Source organism: Phaseolus vulgaris, chromosome 6, assembly GCF_051622355.1.
Source record: "Phaseolus vulgaris cultivar YP4 chromosome 6, ASM5162235v1, whole genome shotgun sequence".
Lineage (NCBI taxonomy): Eukaryota > Viridiplantae > Streptophyta > Magnoliopsida > Fabales > Fabaceae > Phaseolus > Phaseolus vulgaris.
The window spans coordinates 9951714-9968120 of NC_143503.1; the positions used below are offsets into that span (position 1 = coordinate 9951714).

A 16407-nucleotide genomic window follows, 5' to 3' on the forward strand; every position below is an offset into this window, starting at 1 on the left:
CCATAAAAAAACTAGTTAGAGCATCCCTAATGCAAGCCCTCATTCTTTATTTTTATTATTAATTATTGCTTTAATTTTATTATTAGTTATTGCTGTTAAAAAATGGTTAAGTGTTTGTGTCCAAAGTACATAATTATTAAATAATCATTGTACATAAATATATCTTAGGTATATAGTTTGAAGCATCTAAGAACTTTGTATAAAATATTTTCTTTACCGATAATTTTGTTTTTAAATAAAGAACGACTTACAAAAGTTTCTGTAAAAAATAAATATAGATTAAAGAAAGAGAGATTTAGAAAATGCATATCAAAATCTACAAGAATTTGGAAAGGGAACAAAGGAATAATATACTTAACAAATTCAGACTCTGTTAAAAACATGTAAGTAGCTAGTTTAGTGTCCATTTTCTACTAGCTTCTTCCCGGTAAGCCCACAAGTAAGGGCTTCTCTTGGGATTTTTCCAACTTTGTGAACACCCTCAGCAAAAATCACACCCATTCCCATGTGCAAATGTGGTTCAATGTGACAATGGAAGGCCCAAACTCCTGGGTTATCTGCCTTAAACCTCAATGCAGTCCAACCATATGGAAATATCACTGCTGTGTTCCTCAATGGTGCATGTGTCAAGTTGAATTTCTTCTCATCACCTTGTTTGAATTTGCCTTCTCCATACCCCAAAACCCAAAAGTCATGCCCATGCAAGTGCCAAGGGTGAATCTCACTACCATTTCCACTCAATTGGTTTGCATTTTGCAATATCACATCAACAACCTCGTTAAGGTTGAACTTGTACACCCCATTGCCAATGGTTGAGTTAGGGTTCACAGGAGGGTTGAAAATGTCATAGTCTTGAGGGAAGGTCACAGGTGGAGGTGTTTGATCAAATGCATCGTTTAGTTTGAACTTGATGGAGCCCAAGTAAGGGGTTGGTGGCAATGTTAGGGACACGTTGTTAATGGACCATTTGGTGAACCCATCAACGCGATTTTGGGTGTTGAGGAGGAAAATTGTACGATCAGAACGTTTTGGAGGTTGTGGGGTTCCCATCTTGGCAATGATTTTCTTGGTGAATGCTTTGCTACGTTCAAAATCATTCCAAAGGGGTGTGAGGGGTGGTGGAGAAGTTGGAAAAACTGATGCAGAAATTGTCTTGTAGTTTAGAATGGTTAGACCTTGTGTGGTGTTAGGTTTTCTTCCTCTAACCCCAATTGAAAGCCAATAATTTTTCTTTGGATCTTGATCTGTGCGAAGGAGAACTGAGTAGGTCTCACCAGAGTAAATATCCATATCATCAACCACAAATGGTGTAACATAGTTTCCATCAGCTTCCACAACAACAAGTTTGTGATTCTACAACATAAAGAAATTTGGTGGGACTGTTAGTTGATTCATAAAAGTGAAATTTATGATGGCACCAATTGTATAATAAAGTGAGAATTCATTCGCCAATATGTCAAAAGACTTTTGAGAATTGATTTGCTTTCTCTTTGAGGAATTTTGTAAACTAGTTTTCTGTTAATTAGAGTGTATGAAATATATATTGTATGTTATAAAAGGAAGAAACACAATTAGTTTGTTTCAGAATATTTATGAAGAAATCACTGTTTACTTTATTCTTTTTATTAATTTATATTCACTTATTTTCTTACAGAATTTTTTAACTAGTTACACCTTCGAATTATATTAAGAAAGTAAATTTACTAGAACTTGGTAGTATATATTTTTCTTCAAAAAAACAAGTACTTGTTAATATATATTTTAGCAAACCCTTGGAATCTTAATGATTACATGTACTTTTGCTTTTATTCTCCTAAATTTTCCTATATTTTCGACACGTCATTATATTTTACCAGTGTGTGTACGACAGCAACTCAGTGAGTCCCATTGGTATACATAAAACCCTAATTTCCAAATACAGACCATTCTTTGAAGGACAAATAATTGCCATTATTTTCTAACACCTCCCATAGTTACCTTTATACATCTATTTAATTCAACACTAGAATACTTTCCTTTCTTGCCACTATTCCCATTTTACTTTATTCTCTAAGGTGTTTTCTTTTGGCACTACTTTTACAATACAATAATCAATAGTTTATGTACAGAGTATGTAATACTTTTTTATATTTTCTTTTAATTTGCAGAATAACTTTTTATAGTTATCATAAAAATCATAGTCATCCATAACTTCTAACCAATTGTGAATATAAATTTTTATAACTGGTATTATATAAAATTAAATTCCCAAAAGCTTGCTGTTGTTGAACTTTTTTGAATAGGAAAAATGCTTCATATATTTGACTATATATATTTGATATTTTTCCACTTTAAAAAATGATAGAATCTGTAATTCTTCTAAAAATATACACAAAATTAACGTGTTAATTATGTGCAACTATTATTTATAGTATAAATTTCTAATCCATTAGACTCCTTCAAATTCCAATACAATGGTCTTTTTTTTGGATGTACACAAAAAAAAGTCATGCATTCACATTAAACTTTTTTTCTTATAACACTACAAGAAAATCATGAAATAGAAACCAATTTTTAGATACCAAAATAATTAGTTACAATAGAAACTAAAATAGAGACCATTTTAGAAACTAAAAAAAAATTGGTTTCTAAATTAGTTTCTATTGTTTTCTATTATTGTTAAATAGTTTCTAAATTGATATCTAATTAGCAACTAAGGTTTTAAGTACCAATTATTTAGTTTATAAATTTGATAGCAAAAACCTTGGATGCTAATTAGATACCAATTTAGAAACTATTTAACATTAATAGAAAATAATAGAAACTAATTTAGAAACCAAATTTCTTTTTAATTTTTAAAATGTTCTTTGGTTTCTACAAATTATTTTCTATTTCATAATGTTCTTGTAATGTGATATATGAAAGGTACACCATTAAAACCATCTTTTTCTATTACGTGTTTTCCATTTTCAACTTCCATGATGATACGTGAGTCAAGTCTCTATTACCTTAACACCAACTAACACTTAAATTATTATATTATTAGTAACCAAAAAATTAGTAATAATGTGATGAATTACTGTGGGTTTCTCCATTTTTCTCATTTTGGTTTGAGTGAGAATAATGTAAAATATCTTATACTAATTAACCTCATCAAACGTCTGATGGTCACCAATTAAGATGTATGTGCATGACACTTTTACGATTCAAAGTTAAAAATAGAAAACCAAAAAAAAAATAAGATGCAATATATATAACTAGGTTAATAAATATAGAAAAATGATACATTAACATTATTATAGTAAACAATCCTTTTTTTTTATCTAAAATTTCAATTTTTATATGAAATAATAAAAAAAAAATATTTTTATATTATTAATTAAATATTGTATACTGAACATGTTGTCAACATATCATTCTATTCTTCATAAATATAGAACTCACCGAAATGGCTAAGTTGAGTGCAGCAAGGGAAGTGGTGCTGGCAACCCTAATCCTGTAGGTCTTGTTTGGCTCTACATGAAGAATTTGAGGTGCACATTCTTCACCACCTTTAAATTGGCACTCGGGAAGAGTGGTGTTTATGAATTTAGCTGCCAGAGAACAATTGAATTGTCCCCTTCCATTGATCAGCAGACTCTGAAATGGTGAATTTTTTAGTAAAGAGTGAGAATTAGATCTTAGAATTTTTTTATCACAATGAATTAAATTATTTAGAGTATTTGAAAAATACTCTAACCGCATATAAAAATAGACAGTTATATTCTTCGAAAAAGATAAAAAAAATATCCTCTTTCACAAAAAATCTATTCTACCCCAAAAGGGAAATTCCTGATTTTATATGATGATACAAGCATCAACATTACAGACTACAACTTTTCTCAAAAAAACTAATAACTCAAATTAGTATGGCTACAAAAACCAAACATGCCACTGATCAATAGTCAGTTTCTAGAATGTGTAGGTTCCTTTTTTTTCTTTGTATGTTTCTTTTCTTTCTTCCTTTTGAGTTAATAAAAAAGCTACTACTAATGCACTATTAAATTGCACATTATATGTATGTGGAACAGTCTGAAATTAAATAATAATTTTTAAAGTAATGTGAAACTACATTGTCTTGAAATATGTTTTGGAAAGGGAAGAGAAAAAGAAAAAGAAGATAGGGTAGGTTGTGGAGGATTCAAAAAGATGCCATATTATAAAAATCCAACCCTACTTTAACCAAATGGGTCACATGTGCATCTTTTTTCAAGATTACTTTAGGAATTTGATATGATGTTTTGATTTGGTTCTGATACCTTTAAATCACAATCATCATTTCTTTTTTTGTCATACGCGGAGGAAAAGTTGACATGGTTATTTCAATTGCTTCATGGCATAATATAAGCCTTTTCTTTTATTTAATTGCATTTGTTTAATAGCAAGATTTTAGAGTTTTATATTTTCAATTGTGTTAATTAAATATTTTTAATATAATAAATCCGCTATTTAAGATTTTATTTAAGATTTTAAGCTGTAACAATGTGAATGGAATGTATAAGTATCTAAATGTGTCATTTTCATTAATGTTATAAGTCATTATTACATCATGAGATTATTGTCAGGGTAATTAAAATCATTAGATTACTAGATATAGAGAATTCATTAAAATAAAATCTAAGAGATTAAAAATACTATAATTGTAATACTTAATAGATCTAAAGTGTTATTATTATTTTTATTATTTTTTTATTACTATATAACTTATAACAATTTATATAAGATATGCAAAAGGTAGAATTTTTTTTTTCAGGTTTATGCTTGATTAGAACTATTGATGACCAGTTGTCGGTCTTATGTCAACAGGCTATAGTTTTGCAAAGAGGTAAGTTTTAAAATGTCTACACATATTTGGATTATATATATGCTTTGGACTTTTTTAGGAGGTTAGGTTGAAATAATAATCTTGGTATAACATTCCCAAAATTCATCACATTTATTTATTATTTTACTGATAAAAAATTTGCAAAAAAAATAGAATAAAATGTTCCTTCTATTAATCTAATGAAGTTATTACCTGAGGTTCACCAATCCATTTTAATGGTATGGAAGAGAGACCAACTTCTTGTTCATGTGAACTGGTGTGCCAGAAATCACTGAGAAGGAGGTTGAACTCACCATCATAATGAAATGCTTCTTTTTGTCCCTTTGGCAAATCTACTATCAGTGAACCATACAACCCTGCTGATCTTTGCATTCCATGGTGTCCGTGATAAAAATATGTTCCAGGCTGCACCATATAAATTAACACCCATAAAATTAATATAATATTATATAAAATATCTCCAAAATTATTAGAAATGATGACACATTTTTCAACCAAAACTTTTATAGTAACAGATTTGTAAGGTTTTTTATATATATATTTTTATTCATTGACTCCAACCTAGACAGCTTTGAAACTTATGGCCAGATATTCCTAACTTTCATTTTCCTCCACCAACCATAACTTTGGGCTGAAAATTCAAAGGATTAGGACATACGATATCTAAGCAGTTGAATGGAAAAAATAAAATACATTCAGCACCTAGATTATCACCATTCTTTTGATGATATGATAACCCAATTAATAATCTGTCTTCAAAAACAGTCAGAGATACTACTATTAAATACAGTGAAAAACTTTCTGGTTTACTCTTTTTCTATATATGGTACTGTGTATCCACACACCTTGCTTGGTTATAAAACTTTTAAAATGTTTATCAGAATTTGCATCATATAATTCCTTCTTTGACAGCTTAGTTCCTGAGTTTGTATTTATTGGTTTTCCCTTCTGTTACTCTCTATCAATGTATAAATGGATAATATAGAAGCATGTGTTTTTCTTAGTTACAACAAGTAGAGAAATGTAATTACCCTGTCAACTATAAACCTGTAGTGAAAAGTTTCTCCTGGATTTATAGCACACTGTGAGATAGCAGCAGTTCCATCTGCCCAAGGAGTTCCAACCTGCATAACCAAAATCTAGAATTAATAAGCCAGTTTTGTTGAGAACTAGGCATAGTTAAAGGCCATAAGTTTGAGATTTGTTGAGATTATGATGCATAAAAGAGAGTAAAAAAGAAAAGAAAAGAAAAGAACCTGTCTGATTCCATGCCAGTGAATAACAGTTCCCTCAGTGAAAAGCTTGTTGGTGAGAGCAATGTGAAGAGTGTCACCAACTTCAGCCCTAATAGTTGGCCCTGGAAACTGCCCATTGATTCCCATCACAACGTGTTCCAAACAATCTGGCTTTCTCATCATGTACTCCACATCAAACCTGTAGTGCCTCACCCTTCCTCCAACTGAATATTGTATCAGCCCCAACCATATGCACCAAACCAAAACTGCTTTCAACCCCATTATTCTCCACGCAAACACAAAACCTTACCAATACCACCGAGGTCTCAGCTACCAGAAGAACCTATTGGTGAAGAAAAAGGAACTGAAAGATATAGAATTATCAATAAAAGAACATTCAGAGGATTGAGATTGTGTCTGAATGGTGATACCGTAGGATGGGTAGCCATATACATATATATATAGTGAGACAGGGAAGGTGCTTTGAAATTTCACCTCATGCTGTTGAGTTGTTTTGGTGGCTATATTAATCTTGCAAATTACGTGTGTAACTTTTTTGAATGTATCAACTGTCAACTGGTTCTGCGTATATTCCTTTTATTTTAATGAAAGAATTAGGTATGGATTTTTATATAAAAATATGTTTGAAGCATAGTATATACATATATACATACTGGTCAACTTTAGGATGACAAAGTAATAATACAAGGAAGTCGTTGATAAATATTTATGACTTATATTTTGAAAAATTTCTCCCTACATTTTTAAGACAAAAAATAAGAAGAAAATTAATTACAAACCCTACATTTTTATGTTCACTAACTAAATTCAAATTATGAAACAATTTTTTTAAGAAAATACTTGTATTACATATACTGGTCTCATTTTGTTCTCTTCCAGAAACTTTTATAGAGAAAATCATTCAAACAGATAATAATTGCATGATAAGTTTGTTGATTTGTTTTAGGTAAATATTTTAAAACTTATATTTTGATTGGTTGTATTTTATTCTAACTTAAAGTTAAAAGTATTTTATTCTAAATTTACGGCAAACTAAACACCTGGAAACATTTTTTATATATTCTTGTAAGGTTTTTACTCGTAATGGTAATATATTCATATTATTTTATAAACTTACCCCACAATAATAACCTTCAACTTGCAAAAAACATGAATTTAATTTTATCTCTTTAGAAAAAGTTACTTTTTCATTAGTTGATAGTAAAAGAGACTGGCTAAAATTTACAATCAAATGCTCAACAGATCAGAATATTCTGTATTTAGATCTGACAATACGAATAGTCCAAATCCTCTTCTGATCTTTCTCATTCTTTGTATAGCGTTAAAGAGATATGTAAATAATTGAAGGAAGAACTTTGGGTCTTCTTACAAGCCGAATTCTTTTTTTTTTATCAACAATAATCAATAAATAAATATGGAATACTTTAGGGTGAACCAACCTTTATACAACTTACCAAAAATAGTTAGCTATCAGAAAATCAATTAAAGAACTCTAAACCCTACCAAACTACTCTACTAAGATTCCCTAAAACCATAAACCAACAAGCTAAAACTAAAACTAAATCGAGTGTAGGCAAACCAAAGGTTCAAAACACCAATCAGAATAAGAAAAACAAGCAGATGGAATTTTAGAAGAGATTCAATCTCAAACCTTCAATTGAGCCAAAGAAAAAGCTTCTGAATGATCCGCTACTCCACCTTTAAAGACGACCTTGTTCCTAACATGCCAGATTTCACTAACTACCTCAATCCAGACATTCCCCAAGACTAAATTGACATAATTAGGTGCATTACTTAGGTTAAACTGTAGAAAATGGAATGAGGATTAAAAGAATCAACCAACTTCAACCCTAACTACACGTAACAGAGACTCCACACTAACCAAGCGAAACGACAACCGAAAAAAAGATGAAGAAAATTCTCCTCCTTTTACCCGCACAAGCTACACGTGATATCTTCAATCACAATCCCATGTCTGGCCAAATTTACTTTGGTTGCGATCTTGTTTTTCAATACCCTCCAAGCAACAAGATGAGCCGAAAGAAAAGCTTTAATCCTCCAAAAATCCTTAAAGAAATGTCGATGCTCCCCTTCAGAATCTCCTTTTAGGAAAACGTAGGCCGGCTTAACCGAAAACTCAAAATTTGCAACTTCTTTCCAGGTCCACTTATCAACTTTATCCAAATCAAGCACAAAGTCTTGTACCACTTCCAAAAAGCTAATCGACCTGGTTCTTCTCCTAGACAAAAGGACTCATTCTCCAAACCAAATTCCACTCACACCCATTGTTAACCCGAGTCCTACAACAATCCAACGAAACTTCTTTAGAAACACTAAGGGATAAAAGCCTTGGAAATTTACTCTTTAAGGCTTCATTACCCACCCATATGTCCTCTCAGAACTTAATAGACTGTCCATTTCCAACTTCCCAAACAAAACGGTCTTCAAAACTCCTGCCCCAGTCCTCCAACTTCCAAATCGCCTTCAAATCTCTCCACCAGAGGGAACCTTTGTTGTTTGATCCACCCTTTTTCAAGCTTCTCCAACCTCCATATTTAAACTCTAAAACCTCCTTTCACAAACCACCCTTATTAGAACCCAACCGCCAAATCCATTTTCTTAACAAAGACAAATTAAAAAGTTTGATGTTAATAATACCAAGCCCACACCAGTGTTTTCTTCCTTTGTCTGCCTTTGGACTATTGCTTATTCGATTATTTGGTCTTTCGGTTTTTTTATTTTTTGGTTTTGGCTCTTAAGTTTTAGGACATAATGTATGGTGATTAGATTTAGATTAAATTAGATTTTAGATTAGATTTTAAATTATTGTATTGATTGGAACCATATGAAGTTTAGAAGTTGTGGTACTCAGTTCTGGCCGATCGACATGCTCAAAATGCATTAATATCAGAAGAAGTTTAACGAGTTTAAGTAGTACGTAAATACTAGGTAATGCGTTCTTAATCATGATCCAAACCCTAACCCGGATGAATAATAATGGGTCATGATAAACATATAAATAGTCACAACTTTCGAGAAAAATGTACGTCATTATCACACATTAATTACACCGATTACTTACTTGAGTGCAAAGCACCTTTTGTAGGTGCCCTCTTGACCGAGAGCCCATGAAGAAAAGGAGAGCTTGACTGAAGTAAAAGAGTGAGAGCAGAGGAAGAAAAAGTGAAGCAATTTGACTCGTTCAGTATAATGAGAAAGACTCATCGACCGACCGAAGCACATATCAGTACGTAGAAGTTCTCTGAGTCCCTTTTTATACAAGAACAATTACCTTTAGCTTTGGGGTGCTTCCCTATTTATACCTAACTTGGACCTTTGATGGTGTGGATGTACATGTTGGACCCAAAAGGAGCTCAATCGCGTTCTAATAATGTTTTTGTGGATAATTTGGTGTTTTACTGACTAATGGCTTTTTAAGGTCTCTCGCGGGTCTCGTGTGAAAAGTGTCGATATGGTGTCGTCAAGGTGCTAACGACTAGACAAACTGGTGGTACATTGGGTGAGGAAACAAATTAATTTGACAAAAAAGAGAGTAAATATAAGTTGGGTTGGGTTAAAAGAAAGATAATGGAAAGTAAAAAAATTAAAGAAAAAAAATTATAAAGTGTGTGAGTAATATGATGAATGTGAACAGCAAAGTCAAAAGAGTTAGATCACGCTGGCTGAGTCATGTGGCAAACGAGAAACATTTTTTTTTATCAGCGACTAATAAATTAAATTAAATGAAGCATTTCAGGGATGCTCCAACCACTATAAGAAAATCTAGAATTACATACCAATTATTAAATACGGAAAAAATAAGTATGTAAAGTGAACAATACATACAGATTCTAATCCGTATGTAAGATATTTAAAATTTAATTCAAAAAAAAAAATTATTTGTATGTAATTTATTTCAAATTTAATTAAAAAATAATAAAAAGTGTTACATACGAATTATATCCGTATATAATGTATTAAAAATTTAATTAAAAAAATGTTACATATGAATTAAATTCGTATGTAACTTATTTCAAATTTAATTAAAAAATAACTAAAGATGTTACATGCAAATTATATCCATATATAATTTATTAAAAATTTAATTAAAAAAAATTGTTACGTATGGATTATATCTATATGTAACTTATTAAAAAATAACAAATAATATTATTAATACTATTAATATTATTAATAGTATTAATAGTAATTAAGACAAGTATCGAATACAAAGCATCCACAAAACATTAGTCCTAGCAGTAAACGTAGCACAAACCAAGTCAAAATCACATTCAAGTCAGACATTATAGTAAGTCCCATCTTTTGAGCTTCCTCGATAGCAGTCTGAACTTCAAGAAACGCAGAGAAAGCACCAATAAATTCCCCCATTCCCATGAAAAATACCTCCACAAGTAGTAAGATCAGGACACCCCATAACAGCACCATCGGTGTTAATTTTAACCTATCAAGGTGAAGGGAACTCCCATCTAATAGGAAGAGGACGAAGAAATTTACCCGTACGAGTATTAATACCAAAACACTTAATTATGTTGAAAACTAACATATCATTCTTCATTGAAGCTTTAGAAGAATTTCCCACTAGACAAGTTAAATCTTTAATTACCGACATAGCCCTAAAAACCTCAATCTTATCCTGAAATCTAGCATAATTCCTCATACGCCATATCATCCAAATAGAAAAGGTTATCACAATAAACTTAATCAATTTAACCAAAGGACTACCATCACTCTTAATAAAAGAAAGAAGATAATCATTATTAGACAAATGAGAAGTAAGAAAAATCTGCCGAACCTAACTTATGTAAAGCATTAGAACATTCAAAAAATAAATTCTAAATAGATTCCTCAAGCTTTTCACGAATCATACACATAGAAAAAAATATGCCAACCTTTATTTTGAATATGTTGATCTGTAGGAAGCCGCCCATGAAAAACTTTCTAGAGTACTAGAGTTTTGGAAGGCGGAATAGATGAAAACCAAATTAATTTTGCCCAACCACAGGGAACTCCAGGTAACAAGAAAAAAGTCCTAGCTGATTTAAGAGTGAAACGACCAAACTCATCTAGAATCCAATTAGGAATATTATGTTCCTCCCTAACCATCATATGATTAAAAAAATAAGGCATATGCTCTAAAGATAAGGGAATATTGCAATCACAACCTGTCCAAAACTAAGAGACTGTATGCGAAATGCTAGCACCATTAGATAACCCTATAATATTTGCTAAAGAAGTAGTAAAACACCATTTATCATTCCAAAAATTAATAAAAAAAACATGTACCAACAGTTCAGGAAATATAATCAAGTATAGTAGAATAAAACTACTTAATTCCAAGCCAAAGAGATGAGGATCTATAAACCATTTTAAACTCGTATTTTGATTTAAGAACCATGGCTTTCAAGAGCAAAGACCAAGGTGTAGAACATGGAAGCTTTGATGATCCAAATCTGTGTTGAAGGGTTGTTGCTTTGCTGCTTTTGGTTGAAGATTAGTTCTAGGGTGTTTAGAATTCTAGTAAAGATCATTCTTAGTCCTTTGCACAAGGTTGATCAATTTTTTTTAAAAGAGAAAAATGTTTTTCTAAGCAAAGAGAAAAACAACCGGTTAAAATCACGATATAATCGGTTGTTTTACACTTAGCTTGATTGAAGGTTTTCAAAATTGTTTTTGACTTGGTTGACTAACTGTCATAACCAATTCAACCGGTTAAAATGACATTTCAACCGGTTGATTGTCACATTTCCTAACAACTTTTCAAAAACTTGTTAAATCTATTTTCAGTTGAATTAAAACTCTTTTGGCTCATGATTCACTGCGTAGAACAACTAGTTTTAAGAGCTATAAATATGGTTTCTCTTTGTAATAAAAAATATACATAAAGTGAGATTGAAATTGTTTTTGAGAAGAGATTCAAATCAAAGTTTTGCAAGATTTCTAAGTAGTTGTGCATTGGTTCAAGATCTGATCTTAGGAACTTTGTGATTCCTGAATTACCAAGTGTAATTTGTTCCTTTCTGATTCTTGTAATTGTTCTTTTCTAAACTTGTAAAACGTGTGTAAACCTGTAAGGTCAAAGGGTGTTCTGACTAAGGTTGTGTGAAAGGAAAAGAGGGTGAGTGCTCTTCTGGTTTCAAGATCACCTCTTTGTGCCTTTGAGTGTGTGTAATATGTGATTGATTGCTAGTGGAAACCCAATGGTTGTTCTGGGACTAGATGTAGCTCAGGATTGAGTGAACCAGTATAAGTTGGTTGTGTAATCTTTCTCTCTCTCACTCCTTATAAACTGTTTGATTTGATTTTGTTATTTCTGCTGCCATAAACAACCGGTTAAAACGAAGTTTCAACCGATTGATTTTTTGCAAACAGTTTCAATTACCTTGTTTGATTGACTTCCTTGATTACTTCTTCTGCAAACAAATGTTTCCTAAATATCAATTTCTCGCATATTTATAAAACAACTTATAATCACACTCGGACATTAATGGGAATTAACATTTCAAGTCTATGTCTAGCCTTCAAAGATGTTAAGTATTGTTGTTTAGGTTAAAACCTTAAAAATACCTTTTAGTCAGATTTAAGATTCTCAATTGTCACGGAAAATTAAAAGTAAAACAACAATACCAATAATCAATCAAGAACTGAATATTTTAATATAAGATATCACCTCAATACATAAGAACTCGAGCAGATTACTTCCAATCCCAAAAGGTAGAATTAGCCATGCATACTTCTAGCACTTTCCATTCTCCCAATTTGGTTACAATTCACTCTATGGTGTTTTCTTCTCAATCTTGCACATTAGGGTTGAGCCTCTAGCCCCCTATTTATCCTAGTTTTCTAGGGTTAGGTCACTTCTTGTATCACGCTAATGGGCTAAGTGATAAAACATAAAAAGATCCAATCTTTCTCTACATCTTTTTCTATTCTGGGACCTTCCAACTTTCTCTTTTTAGCTCAAATTATTCTCCTTTACTCCAAATCTTCAATTCTCCCTAAAAATCTGCAACTAGCACTAAATTTGGGAATAAAATGCTCTTATTCAAATAAAACTCATAAAAAAATGTATAAATGTATAAATTCATAAATTAGGGATTATTTTATCTGTAAATTAGCAATAAATCCTCATAAGTACCTATTTTTTAATATGAAATATTAATGAAATTAGACACTTATCAGTTCATAATACCATACTCTTAGAATCTAGGTTTGGATCTAACTCAATCCCATAAAATTGAGTTTTAAGATGCTTGGAACCACTAGTTCAGTTTACTCTGATCCAAATGGAATTGTATGTGTATATAATGAAGTTTTTTATGCAAAAATTCTTCAATATAAGGATACATGATCTGGCAGATAAATAATCGCTTTGTTACTAGATATGTCAGCATTTAAGGCGGCAAATCCAGATGCTATCTTTGAAGATTTTATTCGGTGGCATTCACCTGGGGATTGCGAAGAGTGTGATTACCCTGAGCAAAGTAAATCATCATCATCCAGTTCTCTTGACATTAAAAAGTCAAAAGATAGTTGGCCTCCACAAGGGAAGCTTTCAAAGAGAATGTCTAAACATGGAATTTTATGGAGAAAGCTTTGGAATAGTGCAACTACTCTTCCTGCTTCTGAACAAAAACCTCTTCTTGATCAAGTGCTGGAAGCAAAACTGATTAGGGATGTGTGTTTTAATTTTAAACTTGATTAGGATGTATGAACTTTTGAACAATTATGTGTTTTAATTTTCAATTATGTATAAACTTTTAAACAATATTATGTGTGCTTTACTTTTCAATGAAATAAATGGATGCTTATAACTTTAATACATTATTTCATATTATTAGTATATTTTTTTTATTATGAAAATATATTATGTTTAGTTTAATTGTGCAAACCAGATTATAAAATAGATTATAAAAAATGAGGGTTAAATTTTATTTATTTAGAATTAAAATTATGACAGTTAAAAACGACACATTATACCCTACATAATGACGCTGCAATCTTTTTCAATGAATTAAATTGCGACAGTTATAACTGACACTATTTACATATAAAAAACGCTACTTTAAACATAGTGTTAAAGTGGCGGGTGTTGCGGAGGGTAGCGTGAAACCCCCACATTAAACTTTGTGGCGGTCAGTTCTATGGCAGTTTGAGAAACTGCCACACGCGTATATTGTTGCGGTTATAAATGCCAATTTATACAAAAATAACCGCCACAATATACATTATTTTTTGTAGTGATATTTGTATCTTATAAGAAGACCAAAAGGAAGAACTTGAGATGCTCTGGTCTTTGTCCATTTCTTCCTCTGGTGAGTCTTCACTTGAATATTGAGATGACCTTTCATAGTGTGCATCCTTGGTCATCTTCTTGTTATCTTGGTTTGCATCATTTGCTGCTTTTGGTTGGAGCTTAGTTCTAGGGTGTTTAGAATTCTTGTAAAGATCATTCCTAGTCCTTTGCACAAGCTAGATCAATATGTTTTAAAAGAGAAAAATGTTTTTCTAAGCAAAGAAAAAAACAACCGGTTGAAATCACGATATAATCGGTTGTTTTACACTTAGCTTGATTGAAGGTTTTCAAAACTGTTTTTAACTTGGTTGACTAACTGTCATAACCAATTCAACCGGTTAAAACAAAATTTCAACCGGTTAAAACAAAATTTCAACCGGTTAAAACAAAATTTCAACCGGTTGATTGTCACATTTCCTAACAGCTTTCCAAAAACCTGTTAAATTTGTTTTCATTTGAATTAAAACTGTTTTGGCTCATGATTGACTGCTTAGAATTGCTAGTTTTAAGAGCTATAAATATGATTTCTCTTTTTATTAAAAAAATATAGAAAGTGAGATTGAAATTGTTTTTGAGAAGAGATTCAAATCAAAGTTTTGGAAGATTGCTAAGTAGTTGTCCATTGGTTCAAGATCTGATCTTAGGAGCTCTGTGATTCCTGAATTACCAAGTGTAATTTGTTCCTTTCTGATTCTTGTAATTGTTCTTTTCTAAAATTGTAAAAGGTGTGTAAACCTGTAAGATTGAAGGGTTTTGTGAGTAAGGTTGTGTGAAAGGCAAAGAGGGTGAGTGCTCTAGTGGTTTCAAGATCACCTCTTTTTGGCTTTGAGTGTGTGTAATATGTGATTGATTGCCAGTGGAAACCCAGTGGTAGCTCAGGGTTGAGTAAACTAGTATAAGTTGATCATGTTTTTTTTTGGTCAGCAAAGAATAAAATAGAATAAAAGGGGTACTTCAGGGGTACCCCAACCCATATACAAAAAACCAAGTAGTTCAAGATAAGGGTAAATATACATTCTAGTGATGTAGCAGAACAAACAGATCCTAGCTTTACTTTCCTATATACTTCAGATGACCCCACATTACCTATTTAACCACATCTTCAGAGAAACCCAAATCTTGACCACCTAGCCTCTTTTGTTACGTGTCTTCATATGCTACCTGCAACACAAGTTTCTTGTATGTCCCTTAATATGGATAAATCTGGACGGCCAATGAGCATTGTCTATCACAGATCAGCTTCTTCACGCTCCCATCTACACCTCCATCTACACCTCCACACGGCTTGTCACCCCAACTACTGCAACAGAGTTCCTGGAATCCACCTCGCACCAAAACAACCTTGCTGCAGCACCTTGAGCCAGCTCCTACTTTGAACCAGTGGCACCTGATTTCCTATCCTCACGTCCACCGGAAAAACTGCAAGCAAAAATTACTCCAACCAGAATTACCAATTCCTTTACTGCAGCAACACAAGAATAGCTCATAATCCACCCTGCTTCCCCCTACTTCTCTTTAAACCTGAACCCTGTAACTTTTGACATCCTTTCCACCGCACCTGCCAACCATTCAGCTAACACACTACCTTCATATCAGCAGCTTTGCAGACAAATGCTTGGATTAAGAATCCAATCTGAGTAGGAAAAGGTAAACGAACCCGCACCAAGCTTCAAGTATAACCACGTGGCCAATTGAGCTGAATGGAATACTTCTTCAGCATCCGGTATCCCTTGTTTGAACACAATTAAATTTCTCTGATCCCATATGCTTCTAATGATTGCTACCCAGAGCCCCTTCCAGACTTGATTCTGCTTATTATTTAAGTGAATTAAATGGAAACTCTCAAAATGAATTAAGAGATCCTTATACTGAACAGACACAATACCCATCCACCTTAGACAAAGACCCCATATCCGTTGTGCAACCAGACACGTCATAAAAATATGTTGAGCTGATTCATCAGCTACCCTACAAAAAACACATAGAGGGGAATT

At 32.1% G+C, this 16407-nt stretch overlaps 1 protein-coding gene across 1 annotated transcript; it reads right to left on the minus strand.

The window, feature by feature from the left end:
- Positions 1-325: 325 nt before the first annotated feature.
- Positions 326-6680, minus strand: LOC137830987 (L-ascorbate oxidase). The gene is made up of 5 exons (XM_068638441.2): positions 6100-6680; positions 5875-5967; positions 5036-5248; positions 3424-3618; positions 326-1353 (listed from the first exon to the last, which is right to left on the minus strand). The coding sequence occupies exons 1-5, from the start codon at positions 6358-6360 to the stop codon at positions 397-399; spliced, it is 1719 nt and encodes a 572-aa protein (XP_068494542.2). The 5' UTR covers positions 6361-6680; the 3' UTR covers positions 326-396.
- Between the last annotated feature and the right edge of the window lie 9727 nt (positions 6681-16407).